Raw genomic sequence first — 25,306 nt, forward strand, 5'->3', positions numbered from 1 at the left:
AAAACCAGGAGCACTGAGTCTTCCGCATAATAAAGCCATTGTTGCCTAGGTCAGTATGCACTCCAATGAAACCATTTAACCTACTTCATATTTCACTTTAGGCACATGATACGATATACTTGACTAATCTCCTATTCTTATAAACGTGGGAGATTTCCTACTTTAAGCTATTATAAGCCATCATGCAAAGAAGATAGTTTCTTAAAATATATAAAAATGTGTATCCGTCTGATAGTTTCCTTAAGATAAACTATTAGAAATGGAATTGCTAAGCCAAAGTCATGCAGCCTATCACTCTACCCCTTTTAGGTCTTATTCACATTTCCAATTTATTCTTCAAAAAACTTACTACAATTTACACATTTTATTTATGTATAATTAAAAAAGTATTTATTTGGTGCTGGGCACTATCGACGCAATCATTATTAACATTAATAGACACAGTTCTTGCCCTCAAGGAGCTTACAATCTAAAGGAAGAGACAGAAACCCACACCATCACAAATTCCTCATTATAGGCTCAGGTAAATTAAGAAGCAAAAGTACAGGGTTTTTCCAAGACCACAGGAATTAGTTCCCATAGGAATAATTAGTTCCCATAGGTTCTGAGCTGAGGCTCAGATTGTTGGAAATCAGGTGAAACCAGGTCATAGAGAATCCTGGACAAAATATTCTAAGCAAAGGGAGCGTGGGCAAAGCCCCTGAGAAGGGACGGAACCTGATTCAGTTGAAAACGATGTAAGCAGGTCACTGTGCTGGGCACACAGGTAGTGGGAAGATGAGGGCAGGGCTAGACCACAGCCCTCCGGCAGCAGCAGCAGCTGACCTCCTGCACCCTCCCCAGCTGTGAGGCCAGCATTCACTCGCCAGGGGCTAGATCAGGCACAGGGACAGTCAAGCCCTCAGAACCAAAAACTGAATAATGACACAATACACTGTAAACCAGAAACATGGATGAAAGTAAACTTACCCTGAAAAGGAATGCACTTTCAATCTGTCCCAGAAACTTTAGGTATACAATATTATGCCATGTACTTTAAACAATATAATCAACTAAATTCATTAGTTTAATAGTTGTCTAAAATATCTGTGTGCCCATAGATAGCAAAACACATGAAAAAGTCCTTAACTTTAATATGCTAAGACTAAAAAGTCAATTAAAAAGAATTTAAATCTGTCAGAAAAATTTCATATCCACATTTTACTTAATGTGAAAAACATAAATGTCACTTTAAGGTCCTACACTGGAGAAAAAGCTAATCCCCATAATCTTTCAATGAATACTTAGGTAAATTTTCTTTATTCCAACACATATTTTCTTATAATCTTCCACATAAATAAGAGTTAAAATCAGTGGTTTAAGATTTTTTTAAAAACTCAAAAGTTAGAAGACATCATGTAGATTCCTTCTACAATGTTTTTATTTATCCATGTAGAAATGGAATTATCATCATTTAAAGGATATTTTCAGTAATTAATTAGACTATATTAAAAAACTGTACAGAAAGTTCATACCACAAACTTATGTCCCTAAGTAATAAAGGTGCTCAGTAACACAGAGAGAGAGAGAAGCTCAAAAGGGTCACCGCTCAGCAACCTGTCTCATAAGTAAAAAGAGCAGAACACAATCCATTTGTGAAAATGAAGAGACTTCATCGAGTATCTTTCAAATAGTCCCTATTACAAAAGGGAATGCCTATTAAAGTGCCGTAGTTTACTCTATAGTAAAACATCCCTTTTACCCCCTCAAAAGCTTTAAAAAAATTTTTTTGCTTTAAGATAAAAAAAAGGCCATATCTCTAAGATATACTTTGTGAAAATGATCTCAATATAAATCCAATGATCTCCATTATTTACTGTCCTTACTGAAATTCACCTGCAAGTCCCAGAGCAATTTCCAAAACTTCACTGTTGATTAGGCTATTCTGAAGTGAAATTCTTCAGCAACACACAAAAGACAGAGAGTAAAATAGTCCTCACAAATATACTTAGAAATAGGTATACTTGAAATATAAATATAACTTTCCAGACCATTATTTTTTCTATTGACTAAACTCTATATAATTTTTTAATGGAGGTTTTCAGATCAATGATATGTGCAGCCCACTCTCATGACACAGTCATTTAAACTTCTCATCTGCAAAACAAAATGCAATATAGTATCAAAAAGGGGAGAAAAAAACACAAAGCCTCATCCGGCTTACAGAATAAAAACCATAAGCATTACAAAACACATAGGGCCAAATATTGAGAGTCCACATTTTGCTGAATAATCTTTTACCTCCTCATGATTGTAAAAGTAGCACAGGACCAGTTTAGAAAATATAGAAAAGCAAAGAGAAAAATAAACTCTTATAACCCTACCATTCAAATAGAACTGTTAATATTTGGGAGCTTTTCTTTCGTTTTTTCCTATTTTCATATTTTTTCTATTATATACAAATAATAGGTTTAAGAAATACTTGCTTGCATACTTTAAAAAATAATTAGATTATATTTGCACCTTTATCTTTTGCTTACTTAACATATAGCATGTTAAATATCTGACTTTAAAAAGTCCTTCTAAAACAATCATTTTAAAAACATACTGTATGTTTTTAAACCAGGTGTATCATAATATATTTAACCATTTCCCTATTATGGGACATTTGGGATATTTCCAATTTTTTTACATAATAAACAGACTATCGTAAATATATTTAAAACTCACAACACTTCTGATTATTTTCTTAAAATATATTTCTAGAAATAGAATTACTACGTTAAAAGGTAATTTGACATGACCAAGAATCACCCCCGGAACTAAATAGCCTTGTTCTACCAGATTTTAACTTATTCAAAATTCACAAAACTTACAATTAAATGGTATATATTTAAAAATAAATTTTTAAAGTGAAAAAGTATTCACTGTCTAAAAAATCAGAAATAATAGGAAGCAGAATCACTATTATGTTATAGCAATAGTGTATAATATACACTATTACGTTGTACAAATAATAGGAAATAGAATCACCAGTATGCTGTAGCATGTAGAATCACTATTAGGTGGTAGCATATACTCATGAAAAAAATTAATTTAACTTAAAACACACTATATACTTTAATTTGTTCCAAATGAGTCAAAGAACACAAAATAGCATGTTAGCACCAAGAAAAAATGAAAAACGATCTCAACTAGTTAAGAAAAAGAAAACATCAGAGAGAATTGAAGGGTGAGCTCAACAGAGAAACTTAGGACAAAGGCCTTTGCTCCAATAAATTACAAATACTACACATCTCTGCCTCTCAGAAGGCAATTTAAAGCCAAATTCTCCCACCCTGCCTTCATTTTAGACTTTGATATCCACCTTTTAAAATTTTCTGACACAAACAAGAACGTTGTTATAGTTCCAGAGATGATCATTAGCTCTTGAAACACAAGAAAAATACTAATTTCTTAAAATATATATATATATATATATATATATATATATATAAAACCCAACCCTAATACCTTGAAATACAATGCTAATGTCCAAGATTTTCAAAATAAAGACAACTTTTCTCTTTTTCAATACTTACTCAGCATGAGAAAGTTTCATTTCTTCCCTTTGTCTTGCAGAATAATTTAGGTTCCCACCTAAAACACAAATAAGCATAGAATCTTTTCAATGTAACTAATATAAAAATTCAAACATGCACACAAGCTCAAGCACATACACACACATATATACATTTGCACTGATATATTATGAAAGATGAGAAAGAAATAGTTTATCTCCTGGAACCGTCCCAAGGGAAAAATGTTTTTTATTTTTAAATCCTTATAGAATACAAGTAATCACTCCTTAACTTTAGCATTTTTTTAAAGTTTGAACTTATGTATTACCTCAGGTTTTCTTAATTGGGACACTGTATTAATATTCAGTAATAGTGCCCTAACTGGTTTGGCTCAGTGGATAGAGCGTCGGCCTGCGGACTGAAGGGTCCCAGGTTCCATTCCGGTAAAGGGCATGTATCTGGGTTGTGGGCACATCCCCAGTAGGGAGCGTGCAGGAAGCAGCTGATCGATGTCTCTCTCTCATCGATGTTTTCTAACTCTCTATCCCTCTCTCTTCCTCTGTAAAAAAATCAATAAAATATATTTTAAAAAAAATATTCAGTAATAGTGAAAATTTAAAAAAAATTAAAGACCTAAAATTATGTAAACAGTACGTGTATACCTTCTTCTAAATACATAACAAATAACCTTTAAGGATAAGCCAGTTAGAAAAAATTGATAGAGGAAACATCAAAATCTTATAAAGAACACACACACACAAAGCACAAATGCATGTAGTTCACATATATTCGCAAAAGAAAAAAATCTGCAATTTCTCATCCTATATCAAACACTTTTAACCATAAAATGAAAACTTCAGCTGAAAATTGTTTACTTTTTTTTTTAATGTAAGACAATAACACAGGAAGGGCTTTAGATTCTAAAATACTTCTTTTATGGCCCAGCCAGTGTGACTCAAGTGATTGAGCACTGAAACAATCCCTCTCTCTCTAAAATAAATAAAGAACATATTTTTAAAAAATGCATCTTTATGCTAATATACTTCTTTATGCTAATATAAAAACAACATCTAGCCCGGCCTGCATGGCTCAGTGGTTGAGCGTTGACCTATGAACCAGAAGGTCATGGTTCAACTCCCAGTCAAAGCACATGCACAGGTTGCAGGCTCAATCCCCAGTGTGGGTGTGCAGGAGGCAGCCAATCAATGACTCTCTCTCATCATTGATGGTTCTCTCTCTCTCTCTCCCCCTCTCCCGTCCTCTCTGAAATCAATAAAAATATATTTTTTTAAATCTAAAATTTTCTAAAACTTACATTGAACAGGCCAGAAAGAACATGACAACAATTTTAATGAACGTGAAGGTCCAGAATACATAATCCTATATAATAAAAGCATAATAAGCTAAGTGTCCAACCGATCAGTCGACCGTTTGGTTGACTGTTCGACCAGTCGCTATGACGCACACTGACCATCATGGGCAGAAGCTCCAGTAGGTTAGCTTGCTGCTGGGGTTCGGCTGATCGGGACTGGGTGAGAGGCCAGAAACCTCCCACGGTCCCTCCCTGGCGGGCCAGCCCCAATCCACCTCTATAGGACTGGACGAGACAGCCCCGAATGGCCCCGATTGCCAGCCAGGCCGAGGGACCCCACCCGTGGTGCACCGGGCCTTTAGTTATATAATGAAATGTTTCCATCACTATGGACAGAATGTCGTTATACTTGAGCTAAAGCACTCACTGGCTTCTATAGAAAGGCATGCAGACTACCCAGTGACCCCACAAGATTATCTATCGTGGTTTAAGAAGAAAATGCCTGAACTTCTACTTACCTTGGGCACGGTTCACCAAATAGAGTAAGACCACAGCTAAAAGTGACACTGGAAGTGAAAAAACATAGGATCCTTAAAAGACGTGTAGTTTTTCCCAATGATTCCTATCCTATCTAATAAAAGAGTAATATGCAAATTGACCATCACTCCAACACACAAGATGGCTGTCCCCATGTGGACACAAGATGGCCGTGACAAGATGGCCAGCAGGGGAGGGCAGTTGGGAGGGACCAGGCCTGCAAGGGAGGGCAGTTGGGAGGGGCCAGGCCTGCAAGGGAGGGCAGTTGTGGGCCATCAGGCAAGCAGGGGAGGGCAGTTGGGAGGGACCAGGCCTGCAAGGGAGGACAGTTGGGGGCGATCAAGCCTGCAAGGGAGAGCAGTTAGGGGTAACCAGGCCAGCAGAGGAGGGAAGTTGGGGGCGACTGGGCCTGCAGGAAAGGGCAGTTGGGGAGGACCCAGGCCTGCAGGGGAGAGCAGTTGGGGGGGACCAGGCCTGCAGGGGAGTGGTTAGGGGGTGATCAGGCTGGCAGGCAGAAGTGGTTAGGGGCAATCAGGAAGGCAGGCAGGCGAGTAGTTGGGAGCCAGCAGTCCTGGATTGTGAGAGGGATATCCGACTGCCCGTTTAGGCCCTATCCTACCGGGACTGGACCTAAACGGGCAGTCGGACATCCCTCGAGGGGTCCCAGATTGGAGAGGGTGCAGGCTGGGCTGAGGGACACACACCCCCCGTGCACAATTTTGTGCACCGGGCCTCTAGTGTAATCATAATTACGAAGTAAAACTTAGACAAATCAAATAAATCTTTATTAACTGGCATTTAAAAGTAAAATCACTATTTACATTATTTTTCTGAAAGCACTAAAAGTAAGTCACACACCATTTTCTCCAGGGGCTGCCTGAGCTCAGAAATGGCAAGGCCAGAAATGGAGAAGCAGACACCCACAGGAGAGGGGACGGACCCACCCATGAGTCATCCCTGCCACTCTTTCCTCTCACTTATAAGGGCTGGTCCTTCCCAGTACTTCCCCAAAACTCCTGCCAGCCCCTAGACTATTTTTTTACAGAGAGCCAAACAGAAGTAATCTTTTTTTTTTTTTTTTTTTTTTTGCAGGGGATGAGGGAGAATAGGTCTGAAAATACCATGTCCATTTTACAAATTAATCAAACATTAGGATGTGGTCATTAGACTCCCAGAAGCCCAGAGTCAGTTCATACCTCAGAAAGTCAGATGCCTGGCTTTTTACCTTAACAGGTGAGGCCCACTTAATTTACTTAAAAATAACATGGCAACAAAAACATTTTAAAATCATGTGCCATTTGGTTTGGGAACCAAATAATATGAAACTGGAGCTTGAAATTAAACCATATGTTGCAGCATTAAAAGTAGACAAAAATAGCCCTAGCTGGTTAGAGCGTCTGTCTGTGGACTGAAGGGTCCGACATTCAATTCCAGTCAAGGGCACATGCCCAGTTTGTGGGCTCGATCTCCAGTAGGGAACGAGCAGAAGGCAGCAAATTAATGATTCTCTCTCATCATTGATGTTTCTATCTCTCCATCCCTCTCCCTTCCTCTCTGAAATCAATAAAAAGATATTTTAAAAAAATAGACAAAAACACTTTCATGACCGTTTTTTAAACTCTTAAATAACTCACTTTTTTAAAACAAATAAAGCTTTTTTTTTTAATTTGGTGTGCTTATTTCTAAAATATGAGATAAAATGTATTCAGGCTATTCATAAGCAGTTCTCTGCAAACACCATACTTCAAGTATAGTCATTATTCCCTGTAAATGAAAATGAAGCCTGATAATATCTTCACTGGGGTTTGCCATTTTAAATACATGTTATCAAAGTATAAAAGGAATCTATCTTAATATATTATATGAGAATTTTTTTCAGATGAACACACAATTTGTGTATGGTGAAGACAATCAAAGCAAAAATGCTGGTTTATTTTTATAGTTTTCAACTGTATTCTAACATATCCTATTTTTAACCAACAAATCATTACAGGTAAAAATTACATAAAAATACTAAGAATAAAAATAATTTAAAACCGCCTGATCAATTAACCCTGAGCACACCTAAATCACACATATATCCACACATTCACACCTAGGATCCTTCAAATGGTTCTACTTTTATGGAGAAAATGTTTGTTTTGTTTTTGTTTTTTAATGTAAATATTTAATACAGAAGATAACGCATATTCCATTGCTGCCTTTAAGAATAGGAATCTCCTGAAAAAATGCCTGTGAATCTTCAGAGAACTACAAAGTCACCAGCAGGGAAGCTCTCTGAAATCAATAAAAATATAAAATGCACAGGCTAAGAATCAGGCAAATCTGAGAGCTACATCTTAGATATTTGATTTAAAAGAAGGGAAAACAGAAAGTAACAATAACGCCTAAAAGCATAAATAAGAACATTCTGCTACATATTAAAAGAAACTAAACAAATGTTGCCACATGGCACACTTACAAGACACACAGGCAATGAAGAAAACTTCTAAAAACAAATATCCCCGAGTATCCAGTATCATGCCAGCAAGGATGGAAATGATCGCCAGCCCAAGATTCTGAATGGACTGCATGCTGCAATCAAAGAAATATAAAAACACATTTTAATTTCAAAAGTCTTCATAGAGGAACAATTCACTACAAATATCAGTATCTACAAACAACATAGTATTAGTATTGAGACATTTCAACCAGAGATTTTTTTAAATTCCATGACTGTTTCCTCTACTAGACTTCAAGCTCAAAGGTAGGGGAGCTTGCCTTATTAAGTGCACTATGAACTCAAACCAAGTGAATACCAACTTCCTGCTGCCTTTTGGGTCAGAAACCAGAACTCAACTTCTCACTGAGAAGCCCTCAGATAAACAGGCAGTGGGATGATAATGGCAGCAATTACCTCTATGGGTTAGCTTAACTCCAGCTCCCTTGCTGGAGCATTTTCGTTGCTCCAAGTTAAGCATAAACAGATTAACTGAATTTTCTCGTTATTTCCAGGTTTAGAGCTGTCCCAGAAGCCTAAAGATGACTAGATTCAGGAGACCTGGAGTTTCATATAATAATAAGTTGGTACAGCAGAGAGAGACATTACATAATCCCCGGTACAAATACTTACAAGCCATATGCAGTTCCCAGTTGATGTTCAGGAACTACAAACGCCACCATTGGCCACAATGCGCAGGCAAGCAATGAATAGGAGAGTCCCAGGAGACTCTATAGAAAGTAATACAGAAAAGGGTAAAAGTCTTATACTAACCAAAGTGACTTTCCTTTGATGCAGATTAGCAAGAGTGACATATTAGCTAACATACAAATCTTCATGCAAATGTTATTGTAATCAGGTTACAACTCATATTTAATCCAAAAATGTCCTGGCCCTCCCTTACAAGTATCCCTCTAGTGAGAAAATACATGCACACTGTCTTAATCACATTATTTATATGTATACATAACTGCCTGGGCCCAGGGTACAGTCAAGAACCAATGCTCTAACTGGTTTGGCTCAGTGGATAGAGCATCAGCCTGCGGAATGAGGGGTCCCAGGTTCGATTCCGGTCAAGGGCATGTACCTTGGTTGCAGGCACATCCCCAGTGGGGGGTGTGCAAGAGGCAGCTGATCAATGTTTCTAACTCTCTATCTCTCTCCCTTCCTCTCTGTAAAAAAAAATCAATAAAATATAATAACAATAAAACAAAACAAAACAAAAAAAACAAAAAAAGAACCACTGCTTTAAAAAATAAAGAACCAAGAAAGAAAACAAAGCTAATTTGTAAAAAATTATTGCCAATATTTTAGGCAAGCTAATTTTCCAATATTTATTAGGAATCACAAGTTAAACAACCAAGGCAACATCATTTTTCTTCAATTAAAAAGGGAACTTCATCATTTAAATTAAAATTAAGAGTTATACTTATCATGTGAGCAAAGATTAAAATAGTGCCAATATCCAACAATGACAAGAATACTAAAAACAAATACATTCTTATATTACTGATAGAGCTCTACTGAATATCTACTAAGATGTTAACTGTGCGAAGCCTCTACTATAGCATTTCTACTTCTAGGAACCTGTCCTACAGAATTCTCACCTAGTGCACAAAGACAAAAGTAGGTTTACAGTTGTGAGCACACGAAACAGAGTTTACTCTTGTATTATTATTTATTAACTATTGTATTATTTTCCATAAGAACAACTGTAATCCTACTTTTGCCCCGCCCTATATATGTTTAAGATATTCTTTTATTAACAGGAAAGGAAAATAGCACTTCAGCTTGTGGTCTTAAAAATGACACTCTGAAGAACAATCACAAAAATTTGATGAATTCCTTTATCGCTTTTTGACCTACTAAACGTAAAAGACAAAAGGATGTGAAATCATGGATATTGGGCCGAATAGTTTGTTGTTTTTTTTGCCACCGATGATGGAAGGACAACTTTTCATGAAGTACAGAAAAATAAATGGAACTAGTAAGCACTTTGGCTTTCAAAAGACTATTTTATTTCAGATACTATTTTGGCACTTAGGTTACTCTATTAAATAAGTCAAATGAAATTAAAAATACCCAATGCACTAATAATTAATATTTATGCACTTTAAAAATAGTTACTTTGTAGACACTGAAATCAACTCATTGTTTTCCCCACTGTCACAAAGCACTGCTATCAGAGGAGCTGACTGGCTCCTGACATGCAATTTATAGGGTCCTCCCTGAAGCCCCAAGCCCCCCAGGTGTGAACAGTCACATTACCATAGCAATCCAAGGGTTCCACAGCGTGAAGGCCAGCAGCATGTGGGAAGCAAGGGTGGTCACCACTGCACACAGAACCCAGATGATGTTCTTCCCTGTTTTATCTACCATGAGCCCAAATACTGGGGACATGGGAGCTGATATGACATATACAACACTGCCCAGAGAATATAAAAGATATTATTTAATGAAATGTATCCCAGCTACCAAAGAAAAAGAAAAAAGAAATCCAAGTCCCTAAATCCATTAGGCAAAGCAAACCCTAGCACATTTAGATTCACAATCTTCTAAAATGGTCATCGGTAAATAGGAATATAAAGACATAAAGAGTGGTCCAACGCTTCTTTCGTTTTCTTAATGCAAGATGGCCACTCAGGATCAAGTCCCAATTTAATTTTGATTTCACACTGTGGATGTTACATCACATATGTCTTATAACATTTGGTTATAATTAAAGACCCACACTAGGCACACAATAAGCACTTAGAGAATTAATTAAATACCTGTTAATAGCACTTGCTGCCTGGGAAGAAAATCCAAATTTCTCTATAAAGAACACTCTAAAATAGAGAGAGAGAGAGAAATAAGCACTTTAGAGAGAACTACTCTGTTTTATGTTTTGTTTTTTAATAAAGGCAGAACAAAAACTGAATACAAATAATTCTAAGCTTAGTCAACTTTTCCTTCTTAATACTATTTTCCCACCTTATTTGAAATTATTCACATTTAAGTAACTGGCTAAAACTTTAGTATTTATATAAATATTTCACTAACTAAATAAAATATACTGATGCCTATTTTCCCCCTATTTACATATACGACAAACAGTACACACACGTTCAGAAAACCAAGTGCACTACCACAGGGAATTAAGAGAGCTCCTTTTCCAAAAAAGCAGTACTGACCAGGTTTTTTGCTATATAATGCAGAGTTCTTGTCTCAAATTATTTAGAATTACAGCCTGAATTTTAAGGTTTTTATTACAAATACACACCCCCCATAAACACATTCTCCCTCTCACACTATTCTATTTAAGCAGCTGCCAAAGAAAATAGACAGAGAGGTAGAAGATAAAGCAAGAAAAATTTGATTTGAATCCTGAATTTGAATGTGGAGGAATTCCAGTCCTAAAAAATAAAAATATGCCCAATCACTATAAGCCAATATGCTGTCTCCATTCTCAATAAGAGGCTTCCTAACCAAAGAATAAAGAGGAAATTTCAAAAAATACTAACCTAAAATCAAGCAGTAAAATAAATCAATATTTTGAATCAAAAACTGTTATTAGGTATTTCTTCAAAAAATATTAAAAATATATTAAACAATACTAAACCTTAAGCTAAGAAAATCATTTGAATCCCAGGATATGAAACAATTCCTGTGTATATATAAACTATAAGTAGAGAAGCAAGATTAACAGCTAAAACAATTCCATTTATGTGATTGAAATCTCATTATAATTTAGTCAACAGAAGTGGAATGCTAGAGAATACTCACTTCCCCAGTCCAATGAAAGGGAACACTGCCACATAATAGCAGACACAGATGATAAATATGAGCCACAAGGGCAAGGAGAAGTCCTTCACATCAGTTAGCTTAATAACTTCACCTTAGACAAGAAAGGGAAGAGGCCATCAGTATAATTTTACATAACAAGTCAAGATTATTTTTCATTTATCATGTGATTAACCTTTGCAATTCAGTCGAAAGACACTTTTCTCAGTAAATAACTGGGTCGTAGTTTCTGAGATAACTTAAAAAGACATTAGAAAAAGCAAAACCTAAGATTAGTATCTACCTACCTAATGATGAGGAACACATATCATTTTGCAAATATACAAAGAACATATAAGGGGGAACATGTACCCCAAAATTTAGATAAATAGAAATAGATTTCAAAATAAGAGATGAAAAGACATGTTTTAAGCCTCACTAGGTTTTACAACACTGCATTGGGAACTTGCATAATTGTACATTATTTCAAAAAGGCCATAATTCCTCAAAGTCCCACTCTTCTTGCACTGACTCTCACCTGTTTTTCCTTGTTCTTTATGAAGAATTCTTTCTGCTCTCTGATCCAAGTAAGCAAGGGCCAAGGCACAAATTAGTGAAAGAATACAGGTTATACCCCCTATAATTTAAAAAAAAAAGAGAGAGATTTTTAAAAGAGATCCAGGCTGAAGTTTCCTTAAAACACAGCACATCCCATTAACAGCCGAAAAACTTAGCAACCAAAAGGGATAGTATTTCGACACATGTAAGAAAAGCCCACAATTACAAGTGAGGACAGAAGGAAGAGCACGTGGTAAGCATTCAACAAACAGTAGTCGCTATGACTATATTACTTCCCAGTAGAAGGTTGGAGAATAGATAGAAAAGATCAGAACTAACTAGTCCACTCTTCTAATACAGAATACAAATGGCAGAAAGCTGATAACCAGGCTAGCAAATTAGTCCTACTTTCTTAATTCAGTCTAAGCACCAATTGTTAGTGGATGTCGAGGGCGGGGGGAGGGAGGGAGGATTATAAAAGCTAAGTCTGATTCTGTGATCACCTCATCTTCCTCCTGATTCCTTCGCAAAGTCCGTCACCCTTGTTCCTAACCTCTGGCAGCCGAGGGCCCCACCTTCCCATGCACAGCTCACTCAGACTCTCTTTCCTATGCATATTCAGCATAACTCACTAACACTGACCTCATATAACTATTGTAAACCAGATAATTAATCAAGTTTGCACTCGTCAAGAATTTTACAAAGAAACTTAGTAGCTCTGGCCGGGTGGCTCAGTTAGTTGAGTGTTGTCCATACCAAAAAGGTTGCAGGTTCGATTCCCGGTCAGGGCACATTCCTAGGTTTCAGGTTCCACATATGGGAAGCAACTGATTAATGTTTCTCTCACATCGATGTCTGTCTGTCTGTCTGTCTCTCTCTCTCTCTCTCTCTCTCTCTCCCCCCCCCCCTTCCCCCCGCCCCGCCCCCCGTCCTCTCTCTCTCTCTCTCTCTCTCTCTCTCTCTCAAATCAATAAACATATCCTCAGGTGAGCATTTAAAAAAAAAGTTTAGTAAAATAAATGCATCTTTAACTGGCTGACATAACATGGTCCCGTTGAAAAACTGCTGAAGTGACAGACAGTAGACGTTAGTTCTGTTTCTGCCACTAACAAGCTGAATGATCTTAGGCACAGAACTTAACCTCTCGGGACTTAAATTTCCCCATCTGTAAAATAAAGAGACTTTGATTCATAATGGCACAGGCCTTTTCTAGCTCTAAAATTCTTTAACATTCTCAAACTCTCCATCGTAGAGGGAACTAGAAGAAATACTAAAGAGCATTTGAGAGTAAGAAAGAGGGTTTAAGTAAGGCAAAGGATTTGAGGAGACGTGGGAGAAGGAGGAGTCTCTAGGTACAAATCTCCTGTTTAGGATTACCACTCCCCTGTCCTCTTTTTACCTGGCTGTATCAAGGAATTCTAAGGAATGAAAGATGGGACATGACATTCACCCCATCTCCCAGGTCACTCTAGGGCTCTGTAAGCAGCCCTCTTCACACCATGGGGCTCAGGAAGACAAACTCACTGCTCAGAGAAGAAGCACCGGTGGTGAATCCAGAGGGCCTCATTTGCTTCTCAGTGACCCGCCCAGCCACCAGCACAGGGGAGCCTCAGCTAAGAGAACGTAGGGCCAGGAGGAACCTGTACAGTTTTGGCCCAATACCCGCAATCTTACAGAAAGGAAAACTGAGACACAGAGGTTAACTTCCTTGTCTAGGGTGACTGACCTGTCACAGCCAGGACTAGAACCCAGGCTCCTGACCCCCAACTTAGTGGATTTCCCACCACACTGTATCATCTCTACAAAATCTAAGCTCTACATTTCTAAATTCCTGATGGTTTCAGAGTTTTCACATACACGCTCTCAGTTAATCATCAGTCCAATCCTTAAGTAGACAAGAATAGGACAAGACCCTCCTTTTTTTAAGAAAGTAGAAATGAAAACAAAAGCATGAATGCCTCACTATATCTAATTAGGTCAAAGAACTCATGAATTGTGCAGGCAAAATTATAACCAACGTGGTCTAACCCTGATTCCAGTGTTCCTTCCTCTCTGCCGCGATACTTCCTATGATGTGTTCAGAAGAGACAGAACGTGGGACATCAGGATTCACTAACCGATCATAAGTGTGATTCCAAGGGTTGTGGGACCAGCAGAACCCAACGAAGCTTCAACCTTGGAATACAGCCATCCCATGAGGTTCATGTTTACTGTACTTCCCTGAAAGAGAGGGGGGGGGGGGGAATCAACCTATCTCTTATATATATATCGCCCTGCCTTGTTCAAAAACTAGGATGTGAGGCAGCTTAGAGAATAGATATATAGGACTAAGATTAAACAGAGGTAAATTTTTTTAAAATATTAGAAAGGAAAAAACTAACAAACTAAAATAAAACCACTGATGAGATTATTACACACAAAAAGTGCCAATTTATAGAAAATGCTAGGATTCAAAATAGCACAGTACATTTGTAACTTCCTAGTAGCCAAAACAAAAAATGAAACTCGAGTTACAAAATTCACAAGGAACCAATGACAAAATAAACCTTAGCTCAGAAAAAGCACAGCTCTTCCGGGAACTGACATGTGAAAAAGAATTCATCTTCTGACTGTCCATAAGAAGATGGTAAAAGTTATAGATAACATCCTCATTCGCTTATTCATTCATGTAGCAATTACTGAGCCCTAATTATATGTCAGTCACTGTTCTAGGTGTCAGAAAAACAATAAGGAACAGAAAAAGTTTAGCTCTTATAGGGCTTTCGTTTTAGTAGGGTGGGTAGAAGAGGTGAACTATGTAGTATATTAAATAGTGCTTAAAAATGCTTGAAAAAAAAGGGGAACATATAAAACAGGGAAGGGGAATATAAAGAGGCAGAGGCCTCACTGAGAATGTGACTTTGGAGTAAAAGCCTGGAGGAAGTTAGCTGTGAGGACATCTGGGGGAACAGCATTCCGGGCGTAAGGAACAGCCAACCACAGGAAATGAGCCTGTCTGACCAAGAACTCAAGAGCTGTCTTCATACCTGGTGCACAGCGAGGAGGTAGACATTAACTACAGAGGGCAGGTTTGGAGCAATCAGTAAAAGCTACTTGTGCATGCAGATTCATCTCAATGTGAACTTGAACTTCATAAAGTTAACTGAAGTCGATGGGCTGCCCCATCACACAGTGAGCTTCAACCACTGAAAATAGGCAAGCAGAGTCAGGAGATGATGGTATGTGAGGACTTGCATAGCAGGGATGCCCAACGGGTAAGACATTAGACAATGAAACCTGTTAAGATCCATTAAAATGCTCAGATTCTCTGAATTAATGAATGTTCATTTAGACATGTTAGAATCCAGCCTTGGGCAAACTACGGCCCGCGGGCCGGATCCGGCTGTTCTATCTGATTCTCTTGCTCTCCCCTCCGCTCCTTTACTTTGAATTTATATTAGTTCACACAAACACTCCATTCATGCTTTTGTTCTGGCCCTCCAGTCCAGTTTAAGAACCCATTGTGGCCCTCGAGTGAAAAAGTTTGCCCACCCCTGTGTTAGACTGTTTCTAAGGGAAGGTTAGAAATGCCTTAATTAAAGTAAGGTACATGCTATATTGTGGTCTAGAGAAATACATTAACAAATCAATACCTAATCTGTCATACACAACACTTCATCCTGTAATTTTTAAGAGATCCCTGTGATATTCAATCCTGTGCTTCCTATTTGGCTTCATTAGGTTTGTCATACTTACAATTCTAGCCATGCTAAGTTGAAGTCCAAACACGAGGTTCAGTTCTTTGCCTTTAAACCAACTCACAGCATATGTATTCTGGGCAACTGCTAAAGACTCCCCACCAATCCTAAAAGCGGGGAAAGGAAAAATACTCAAGTTTTTGAGGAAGACCACAGTCAGCAGCAGCAGGTTTAAAGCTCTGACATCCCTCTAAGTGTCCATAAGAAGATGGTAAAAGTTATAGATGGTGGTGTCGCTGCCTCCTCCCCTGAATCCACCATAGACTATGGTAAATGTAACGCTGTGTGACCCCCCAAGACTGGGTCATAAAAGATGAATCTGCTTTTTCATCAAACACTTGCACTTGGAGCCCTGAGCCACCTCGTAACAAGTCCAACTACCCTGAGTTCACCATGCTGTGAGAGAGCCAAGCCATGCTCCACGGAGAGGCCACACGCAGGCACTGCAGCCAGCAGTACAAGTCTTCAAGTCGTCCCAGCCAGGTGCCAGCCAAGTGAATCAACTAGCTCTCAGATGACTCCAGCCCAGAGCCTTCCATGCAGCTTTCCAGCTGAGGCTCCAGACAGCAGGTGCACAGACAAGCTGTCCATGCTGTACCCTGTCCAAATTCCTGACCCCCAGAGTCCACTGCGAAACTTTGGGGAATTGGATATGCTGCGATAATAACCATGACAGGCAAGGAAAGGACTCTGGGTTACCACGTCACCATCTATGCGACATAAAAATGTTCATGTGAAGCCCTGGCTGGTTTGGCTCAGTGGATAGAGCATCGGCCTGCAAACTGAAGGGTCCCAGGTTTGATTCCGGTCAAGGGCACATGCCTGGGTGTGGGCTCGATTCCCAGAGGGGAGTGTGCAAAGGCAGCTGATCAATAATTCTCTCTCATCATTGATGTTTCTCTCTCTCTCTCTTTCCCTTCCTCTCTGAAGTCAATAAAAAAATTTATTTTTTTAAATGTTCATGTGAAGAGCCATGCTTTGTGAAAACACAAAAATTCACTTTTCAGGCGCATACCTTTCATATTCAACGTTCTCCTACTTTCCTTCCGTAAGTTCTACACATTGACCAGCCCCACATCTAGGCCTTCAGCTTCTCTTCCATATCCTAACTCTGAGCCTTCTTCACCACTCCGTCCTAGTTCAAAAACAGTTCCCCTCTCTTCTGCTTATCCAAACCCTACACTGTTATCAAGGCCCACTTCATCTGTGAAGCCACTTCTGACCACAGTTCCATATGAATCCCTTCTATTTTTATATACATTTTGTTTCCTTTTCTCTCCCTTAGAACAGTTTTTGGAGTATGTCACATGTCTACATGTCCTTCGTACAAATGAAAATATTAAATGAATTGTGCTTTTAAGTTAAAAACTAAATTTAAGTTATTTCATCTGGGTTAGGAAGCCCAAGGCTGGACTCAGAATGGGCTTACTGAACAACACTGAAATTCATGAAGGCTACTGGTATTTTGCTCATTCAAGACTTTTCAACAGGTTCAAAAGGACCTGTGCTTAGCCACTAAGAAACAGCAAACTGTCCGTGAATCACCAACCTAGAAACTGATGGTCTACACTATCATACTACAAATGAGGTTTAAATCATAGTCTTCAATACATCAGAACAGCAAAACACCTAGGAAAAACATCATTTCTGGAGAACTATTTAATATTCAAACCCACACAGTTAAATTAACTATGGTTACTCAAAATTGTTACATACTTTGAAGGAAAATTAAGACAACTAATAAACAGTCTTGTGTATATGTGGCTACATTTCAAGGACTTGAAGTAAATCTCCATAAGAGACAATAATATATTTTTTATATCCTTAATAAACTGATAGCTGACCACTACAACAACGTATTAGGACAAATGAAATTATGCATAACTTACCCAAACACAAACCTTCCAAATTCCATCAGCCAAAAGGCATTAAATATTCCACCCAAAGCAAAAATAACCTATAATATAGAATATAACATAGAATCAATGAATTCAAGTTAATTCAAGGTATTCAAGAGAAATAAGTAACTTATGATGAATTACAACTTCTACCATAATTTTAGTATTCCTTCTTAGTAAATCTGTGAAATGAAAACATTAATGTTCATCTGTCTCAAGCCTTAAAATGAATTATGCCTTCTACTATACGGGCATTTGTGGGCCTTGCTTAATTCAGTTACGCATTCATTAAAGACATCGTTGCCGGAATCAGAAAAGAATTCACGTCACTATCACTTACTCAATGAATGTTTTCGCCTTCCTTACCTGTCCAATGCAAACAAAGCAGCTGAAAATAACGGTGCCCCATCTGTTGGTAGAGAATATGAGTTAAGAATATGGCAGTCACCACATCTTTCAGTCATGTTTTCTTTGACCCCTCTCTTTTTAAAAGGACAAATATCAACCATGTTAATACAGTTACAAATCTGTTTACTCAAAGATTCTACACTTGGAACATCTGATTGTTTCCCCAGAGTAATAAAATGCCTGTGTTAGAAGAGTCCTCAACGAGCACAGGAGTAAATGTCCTTCCAAAACTCAAGCCCTCTCTCCACCCTGATGAAATGGCCACACGGCACTCAGCACTGGAAAACCCACTATGGCCCCAAGGCAACTCATGGTCCATCCCATCCTGTCAACCTAAGTGAGCAAGGTCTGTAACATACGAAGTGGAATCTATCCTCCTATAGTTTCCAGCTAATTCTATCCCTTTAGATCAAGCAAAAATAAATGTAATTCTTCCTTTATACCCTAACTCTTGAAAATGTTTTAAAGTTAGTCCCCAAGTCTAAACACTCAGTTTCTTCAATTCTTTTCCACCAGACATGGTTGGGAGACCCTTCATCATTTTGCCCTCTGTCTCCTGAAAATATTCCCAGTCTACACCTCTCTTAAAGCCTCCACTAACAACACACCTACAATCATAAAAATAGAAAGTAACAAAGCTTTTAGTGTGATTCCTTCTATCTAATAAAAGTGGTCACAAAGTTCAACCCTAAGAAAAGCAGAAAGCCTCAATAGGGAGAGGCAAATACTGCATATGTGCTGGTTACTGTACATCCATCTCAATCCTCATAACCACCTTGCAAGGCAGGAATTATTATCCATACCCTACCAGTAAGGAAACTGGAGCTCAGAAAGCCAGGACCAGCTCGAAGTGTTGGAAATTGAGCAAGTGGCAGTAATGCGATTCGGACCATGGCCTGCCTGATCCCAAATGGGGGCATATCTGAGCTACCTTATTTCACGAGTCCCAACCTTAACTGAAATACCAACCTACTTTCAAAAACCAATTCCAGAGACATAAAAATATCTTTAAATAAATACTAATGCAGATTATCACGGCAATACAGAATCTTATTCAGTTCTTTCTAGAAATTTAATTTAGTTCTGTGTTTTCCTAATAATCAGATTTTAGCCACAGGTGAAATATTTTTTTCAAGCTTACCGTATTCCAAATACTCGGTCTATCAAAAAGCCACCCAGGAAACACAAAACTACATTGGGCCAAGAATACCAGGCATACAGCAGCATGAATTTTGTGGTATTCACCTGCATATCCTATATGAAAAAAAAACAAAAACTATTTTTTCCAAACAGTTAAAATTAGTAACTAACAAATTAAAACTTTTTTTTTTTTCTGTGTAGGGCAGGAATTTCTTAACCATTTGTAGTCACTTAACTGCTTTGGTTTCTCATGGTAGCTATGGCCTCTGCCTCAGAAAAAAGGTCACATCTGGAACCTTCTTGGGTCCGCATGCCATTTCAGATCCCCCACTATGGAGACCACCTCAGCCTGCATCTGCCCATATGTCTATCTTCTCATTGCCCTATACTACCTGCACTGGGGCTCCCCACTACATGGAAAAAATAATCTTAGCCTCCCCCTACTAACTCGTACCTTCTTTCCCTTTCATTCTAGAATGTGAAGGGCCAATCTATACATTTCTCCCTGTCCAAAAACAAAGAAAAGAGACTATCAAAATGCACAAGAAATTGGAACTATCAAATTCATTTTTACAAAACCAACATGGACAATCCTCTGCAATCAGTATCCACGTTTTAAAAACAAAATAACAACAAAACATACTACCAAATCATTTGTCAGTCAGGTGATTACTCAAAGGGAGAGTGAAAGGCAAACAAGTCTCCTAATACTTTTGGTAATACTGAGGAAATAGCACGTAATTGTTTATCTGAGTGTGAAACAATATCAAGTCACAAATGAGTGCTATAAATGAATCTTGAGGCCACTCATTCCAACTCACGAACACTCCTTGGTCACTACAGATATTAAAATGGACTCATTGGAGACTGTTGCAGACTAGGCAACCCGAGAGCTAATGAAGCCTCAACAAATACGCCTTCTCTAAAGCAAACAAAGGTGAAAAATCAACTTACCCGTTTAACCTGAGTCTGAAGGGCAGCAGGATTATCATAGCAAAAATAGCTGCCTAGAAAAAAAGAAAGAACAAATATTTTCTAAGTAAAAATACTATCCACAGAAGAGTTTCAACTTGCAATTACTACTCAAATGGTGATTTTTAAATGTTTATACTTGGGGTTCGAGGACTGACACTATGGAAACTTTTTTGAACCTTTCCCCCCGTCCATCATTATTTTCTAAGCTGTAGCCAAATAATTGAGAGAACACATGTCAAATGACTTACAAATTATTAGCCAGCATATACAGCAGTGGTTCCCAACCTTTTTGTGGCCATGCCCCACCTAAGCATCTCTAAAATCCTGATGTTCCCTTCCCCCCGTAACATAGAATTTTTATTATTCAAAAAGTGAACTCCTATTCACGTGGAGGAAGCCTAAAAGGCCATTAACTTGGTCTAAACAAGCTTCCAAAGAAAGCATCCATGAAAGAGAAAAATAAAAGAACGAAAGGACAGTTGAAGTACTGAGGAAGAAATCACTAAGAAATTAAAAAAAAAAAAAAAACCAACACAATAATATGAAGTGATATGAAAAAACAGCAAGTAAAATTTCAAAACATATAATAGAGAACTGAAATGCATAAAAATGTCACAATATATATTTACATACTGTAGGTGAGGCCCCTAGAACCATGAGAAATGCAAAAAAATCACTGTTAGTAACTCATTCTCGAATTGCCCCCCTGTGGGGTGTGTGCTCCACGTTGGGAACCACTGATATACAGCAAATATTGGGAACCTGAACCATGAAGTTAATCAACAACGAATTGTCCTTCCATTTTATTTTCATGATGCTTCATATATCTATTACTTTTTTTTTTTTTAATATATTTTATTGATTTTTTACAGGGAGGAAGGGAGAGGGATAGAGAGTTAGAAACATCGATGAGAGAGAAACATCGACCAGCTGCCTCCTGCACACTCCCCACTGGGGATGTGCCCGCAACCAAGGTACATGCCCTTGACCGGAATCGAACCCGGGACCCTTCAGTCCGCAGGCCGACGCTCTATCCACTGAGCCAAACCGGTCAGGGCTATCTATTACTTTCTTGACATCTTCATGAAGCACTACATTTTCCTTATTTAAAGTTATGAAAACACACACTAAAAATTTTGCAAACTTTGTCAGCAGTTTCCTAGTAACGTTACCCGAGATCACCATTTATCTTGAGAGCAGAGGAATGGAGTTTCACTGCTCTGACTAATATTTGAAAGAAGAGCTCTAATTCTATAAACAGAATGCTCCAAATATAATAACTTAGCAAACACAGTGCCAGGAGTGAAGAGGAATAAAAGAGAGTTCTAAAGGATTAAAGACATAAAAATGTCTGTTGTCGGATAAGAGAGAAGTGGAGAGAGGTTTGACATTCATTCACTGAGCTTTATTCCTAAAGTACTATAACTGACAGATTTGTAGTAGGCTTCAAGATAATACTGCCTCCATTTTCCCACTCTCTCTAAAAGTACATATTAGAAAGTACAGATTCAAGAGAAAAAAAAATGTCATTAGAAGGGTATGAATCTGGCTTCTGAAACCCAGGCAAGTAGCCATAATTTACCAAAAACGACCTGTCTACTTCAAAAGAGATCATGGTAAGTGTTTTGTGTTGTTCTTTTTTGTTCCTAAACCAGCAACTTGTAGTTCCTGCTTTAATCGCTATTGTAAGGGGTACCAGTATCATGACTTAAAGTTAATGGATGGGCATCTCTTTCCAAAAAGGGACTGGCCAGGTTGCTCACAAGGTTGCGGGTTGGATCTCTGGTCAGGGCATATGCAAGAAGCAACCAATGAATGTGTGGAGAGGTGGAATGACAAATTAAATTTTTAAAAAAAGGATGGGGGGGGGGGATGCTCAAAAAGACTGGCAAAAAAAAAAAAAAAAAGAGCCCAAGTATACTCCATGCCCGCTTATGTATCCCAGCAGTAGCATAAAATTACCCACCATAATGCTCTAAAACTTGATTACACCGGCTCCTGTGAGCGCCCTGAAAACACATTATTACTTCCATACCAAACTAATATAGACATTGAAAAGCTGCTGAATAAGTTAGCTGCTGGAACACAGGAAGGTGTTGCAAAAATTATCTCAAGAAGCTGCCTTCAGATTTCCTAAGTGAAACCAACCACCGCCAAGACCACAAGTCCAATCGAGCACGACTGCTTCGCATGGCCGGGCGGAGAGGAAGAACACAGCTACTCGCTGAAGCTATCAGCAAGCCACACTCAATTTCCAAAAGCGGGGGAGGAATTTATGACACTACCAACGAAATTACTGATTTTTTAAAAAGTCTTTTCCATGCGGAGGGGTGGCGCGGAGGGCAGAGAGGTGGTTCAAACTTTCTGAACAAAGCGCCAGGAGAGGAAACTTGGTCTGGAGATCCCTTCCGGTCGGTGGCTCGGGGGAGCGAGATGCTAGGGGCCAAGGAGTAGCGAGGGGCAGAACTCGCCCAGCGCAGCCCCCTGACCCCTCCATTGGACGCCACAGATTTGAATGGGGACGCGAGGGGAAAGGAGGGAAGCCCGGGAGCTGAACCAGAGGCTGCGCGAAGGCCCGGTGGCCCCGGTGTGAGCGGATCTCAGGGCTCCGAGGGGGACAGTCGCGGTTTTTCTGAGGGTCCGCCCCGCCCGACCCGGCCGGGCAGCTCACCGAAGCCGAGGAAGCACATCAGCAGCAGCACCAAAAGCCGGTGCGCCAGGCGCCTGGGGTCACAGAGCGCGGGCAGCGCCCCGGGGACGACAGGGGCATCTCTACCGGCCTCGTCGGGGCCGTCGGCCAGGAGCCCCCGCGCTTCCTCCTCCTCCTCCTCCATGGCGCCCGCGGGAGGCCGAGAAGCAAGAGCAGCAGCAACCCCGGTACCTCACAGGATCGCCCAGACCAGAGCCCAGACCAGGCTGAAGGCACGTGACCGCGGTCGCTCACGTGATTCCGCGGAAGTCACGCCGGTCTGCTCTCACGTGATCACGCGGTGGGCGGGGCTGGCGGGGAAGCCCGAGAGGTGGGGCTTGGGTGTGTTCTCTCGCTGGACAGCCTGTGTCTGTGGGGCTGCGGTCCCTTGGGTGTCCACCCTCCCCCTGCCAGCGTTTACCGCGTGTGCTGTCGTTTCCCGACCTGCTTACAAATGCACCCACTGCAGACCGGCCCTCTGCCCCGGAGAGAGTACCTCCCATCCATCCGGCTCCTGCCCATCCGACCTGCACTAAGGACACCAAAATACGCGCCACTCTCCTGCAGCACTGCTCCCCGCAGCCCCTTAATACTCACAGACTCGGTTTAGTACCTTCTGCGCTAGTCTCAGACCTCAGAGTGCACGGTTTAGTTCACGGAGAGGTCAACAGAAACTGATACTTAGAAAGCAACATGATGAATGGATGCATGTAATGAGAATGACGACAGAAATAAGCACTACGTTCTATTAAAATGCCTGGGGATAACATCTGGGAAAGAAGAACAGGTGACTAGTTTAATCAGCTTGGAGGAACGTGACAGCAGAGAGGCTGGGGAGCGCTGAAGCCCTTGAAATGGATGTCTAAGCTAGGATTAGTAAGAATGAGCAAAGAAATGGGGCCTGTTTGAGGGGGCTATGGGGGGAGACGGTTAGGAGGGGTAATGAAGACGCCTACATAAAACAGAACTCTGTGTGTGTGTGTGTGTGTGTGTGTGTGTGTGTGTGTGTGTGTGTGTGTGTTTGTGTTCGTATTGATCTGGGAATGAGAGCGAAGGAACTCAAGAGCAGAAAACACTAAACCTGGTCCATGAGAAGCCATGCAAGGACTTTGAGCAGAGCAGCAAGAAGGAAAGATTTGTGTGTTTAAAAATTCAATCTGGCAACACAACCTGACCCCCTCCCCTTTTTCTGGTTGTCCCCAGGCTTTGCCAACAGAATTTCAAGGGTAACAAGGCTAGAAGGTGAATAACCATGAGGATTATTAAGTATGGGAAAGATTGTAGGTAGCAAGGGCCTATACTGGGGAAACAGGCATGAAGCAAAGAAGACGGAATAAGTACCTAGGAGGTGAAATGGAGATGACTTTATAAATAATAGCATATGAGGTCTGAAGGAAAGGAAGAATTTGAGAATTTCTCCCAGATTCCTAGCTTGGGCCCCAATAAAGATCGGAATATAGGAAGAGAGTGGGGGAGTGTCAAGAGATAGGTCAGTTTGGGAGAGTTGCCTCTGAGATGTCTATACATGATATCTCCACTTTCCACCTCCCATTCTCTCTTCATCTCTAAAGGAGGCGCCCCAAGTCTAGGGAAACCTCTTGCCAAGATGACTAACAACTCCATCTTTCCACTTACAGTGCTCACTTCTCTGTCCTCATCTTACTCGATTTCTCAGCATCAGTTGATGCCATTGGCAGCTCCCTCTTTCCTGGCCCCTTGACATTACATTTGTCTTGTTTTCCTCCTAGTTTCCTGGGATCTCTCATTTGCTGTCTCATTTGTCAACTCCTCCTCTTCTACTTCAAATCTACATGTTCATGAGCTCCTAAGCCCAGTGTTGAGACGAACTGACATCATGTGCCTCCTGACATGAACACAGCACCCTGTGGTGTAACTAAATGTCATCATGAGGAAAACATCAGACAAACCCAAAATGAGGGACATTCTACAAAGCAACTGGCCTCTGCTCATCGAAAAAAGTCAGTGCCATAAGGAACTGCTGCTGGTTAAGGGAGATGAAGAGACATGACAACTGAACCCAATGCATGGCCCAGGATTTCTTTAGTTACAAAAGACATTATTAGGATAGTTGACAAAATCTGAATAAGGTGTATGACTAGATCAGTGGTTGCCAACCTTTTGAACCTCACGGACCACCAGTGGTCCAGGGACCACTGATTGGCGATCACTGGACTAGATCATTTTACTCTATCAATATTAATTTCCTGATTTTGATGATTATACTGTGATTATGAAAAAATACACATTAGGA

General features: G+C 39.7%; 1 protein-coding gene across 2 annotated transcripts; it reads right to left on the reverse strand.

Moving 5' to 3' along the window:
- Nucleotides 1–317: 317 nt before the first annotated feature.
- On the reverse strand, nt 318–23,297 carry MFSD1 (major facilitator superfamily domain containing 1; the record flags this gene model as incomplete). 2 transcript variants are annotated; one of them, XM_080655009.1, is made up of 16 exons in its annotated part: nt 23,017–23,297; nt 20,325–20,377; nt 19,372–19,484; nt 18,189–18,231; nt 17,814–17,881; nt 15,923–16,031; nt 14,305–14,407; nt 12,168–12,266; nt 11,633–11,744; nt 10,639–10,695; nt 10,136–10,292; nt 8,501–8,598; nt 7,850–7,962; nt 5,370–5,417; nt 3,561–3,618; nt 318–2,136 (listed from the first exon to the last, which is right to left on the reverse strand). In XM_080655009.1, the coding sequence occupies exons 1-16, from the start codon at nt 23,177–23,179 to the stop codon at nt 2,133–2,135; spliced, it is 1,398 nt and encodes a 465-aa protein (XP_080511135.1). In that variant the 5' UTR covers nt 23,180–23,297. The 2 variants fall into 2 exon arrangements, with proteins under 2 accessions (XP_080511135.1, XP_080511136.1); XM_080655010.1 differs by lacking the exon at nt 318–2,136 and having other exon boundaries at nt 3,557–3,618.
- Nucleotides 23,298–25,306: the final 2,009 nt, after the last annotated feature.

The sequence above is a fragment of the Plecotus auritus genome, assembly GCF_963455305.1.
Source record: "Plecotus auritus genome assembly, chromosome: 2".
Taxonomy (NCBI): Eukaryota; Metazoa; Chordata; class Mammalia; order Chiroptera; family Vespertilionidae; genus Plecotus; species Plecotus auritus.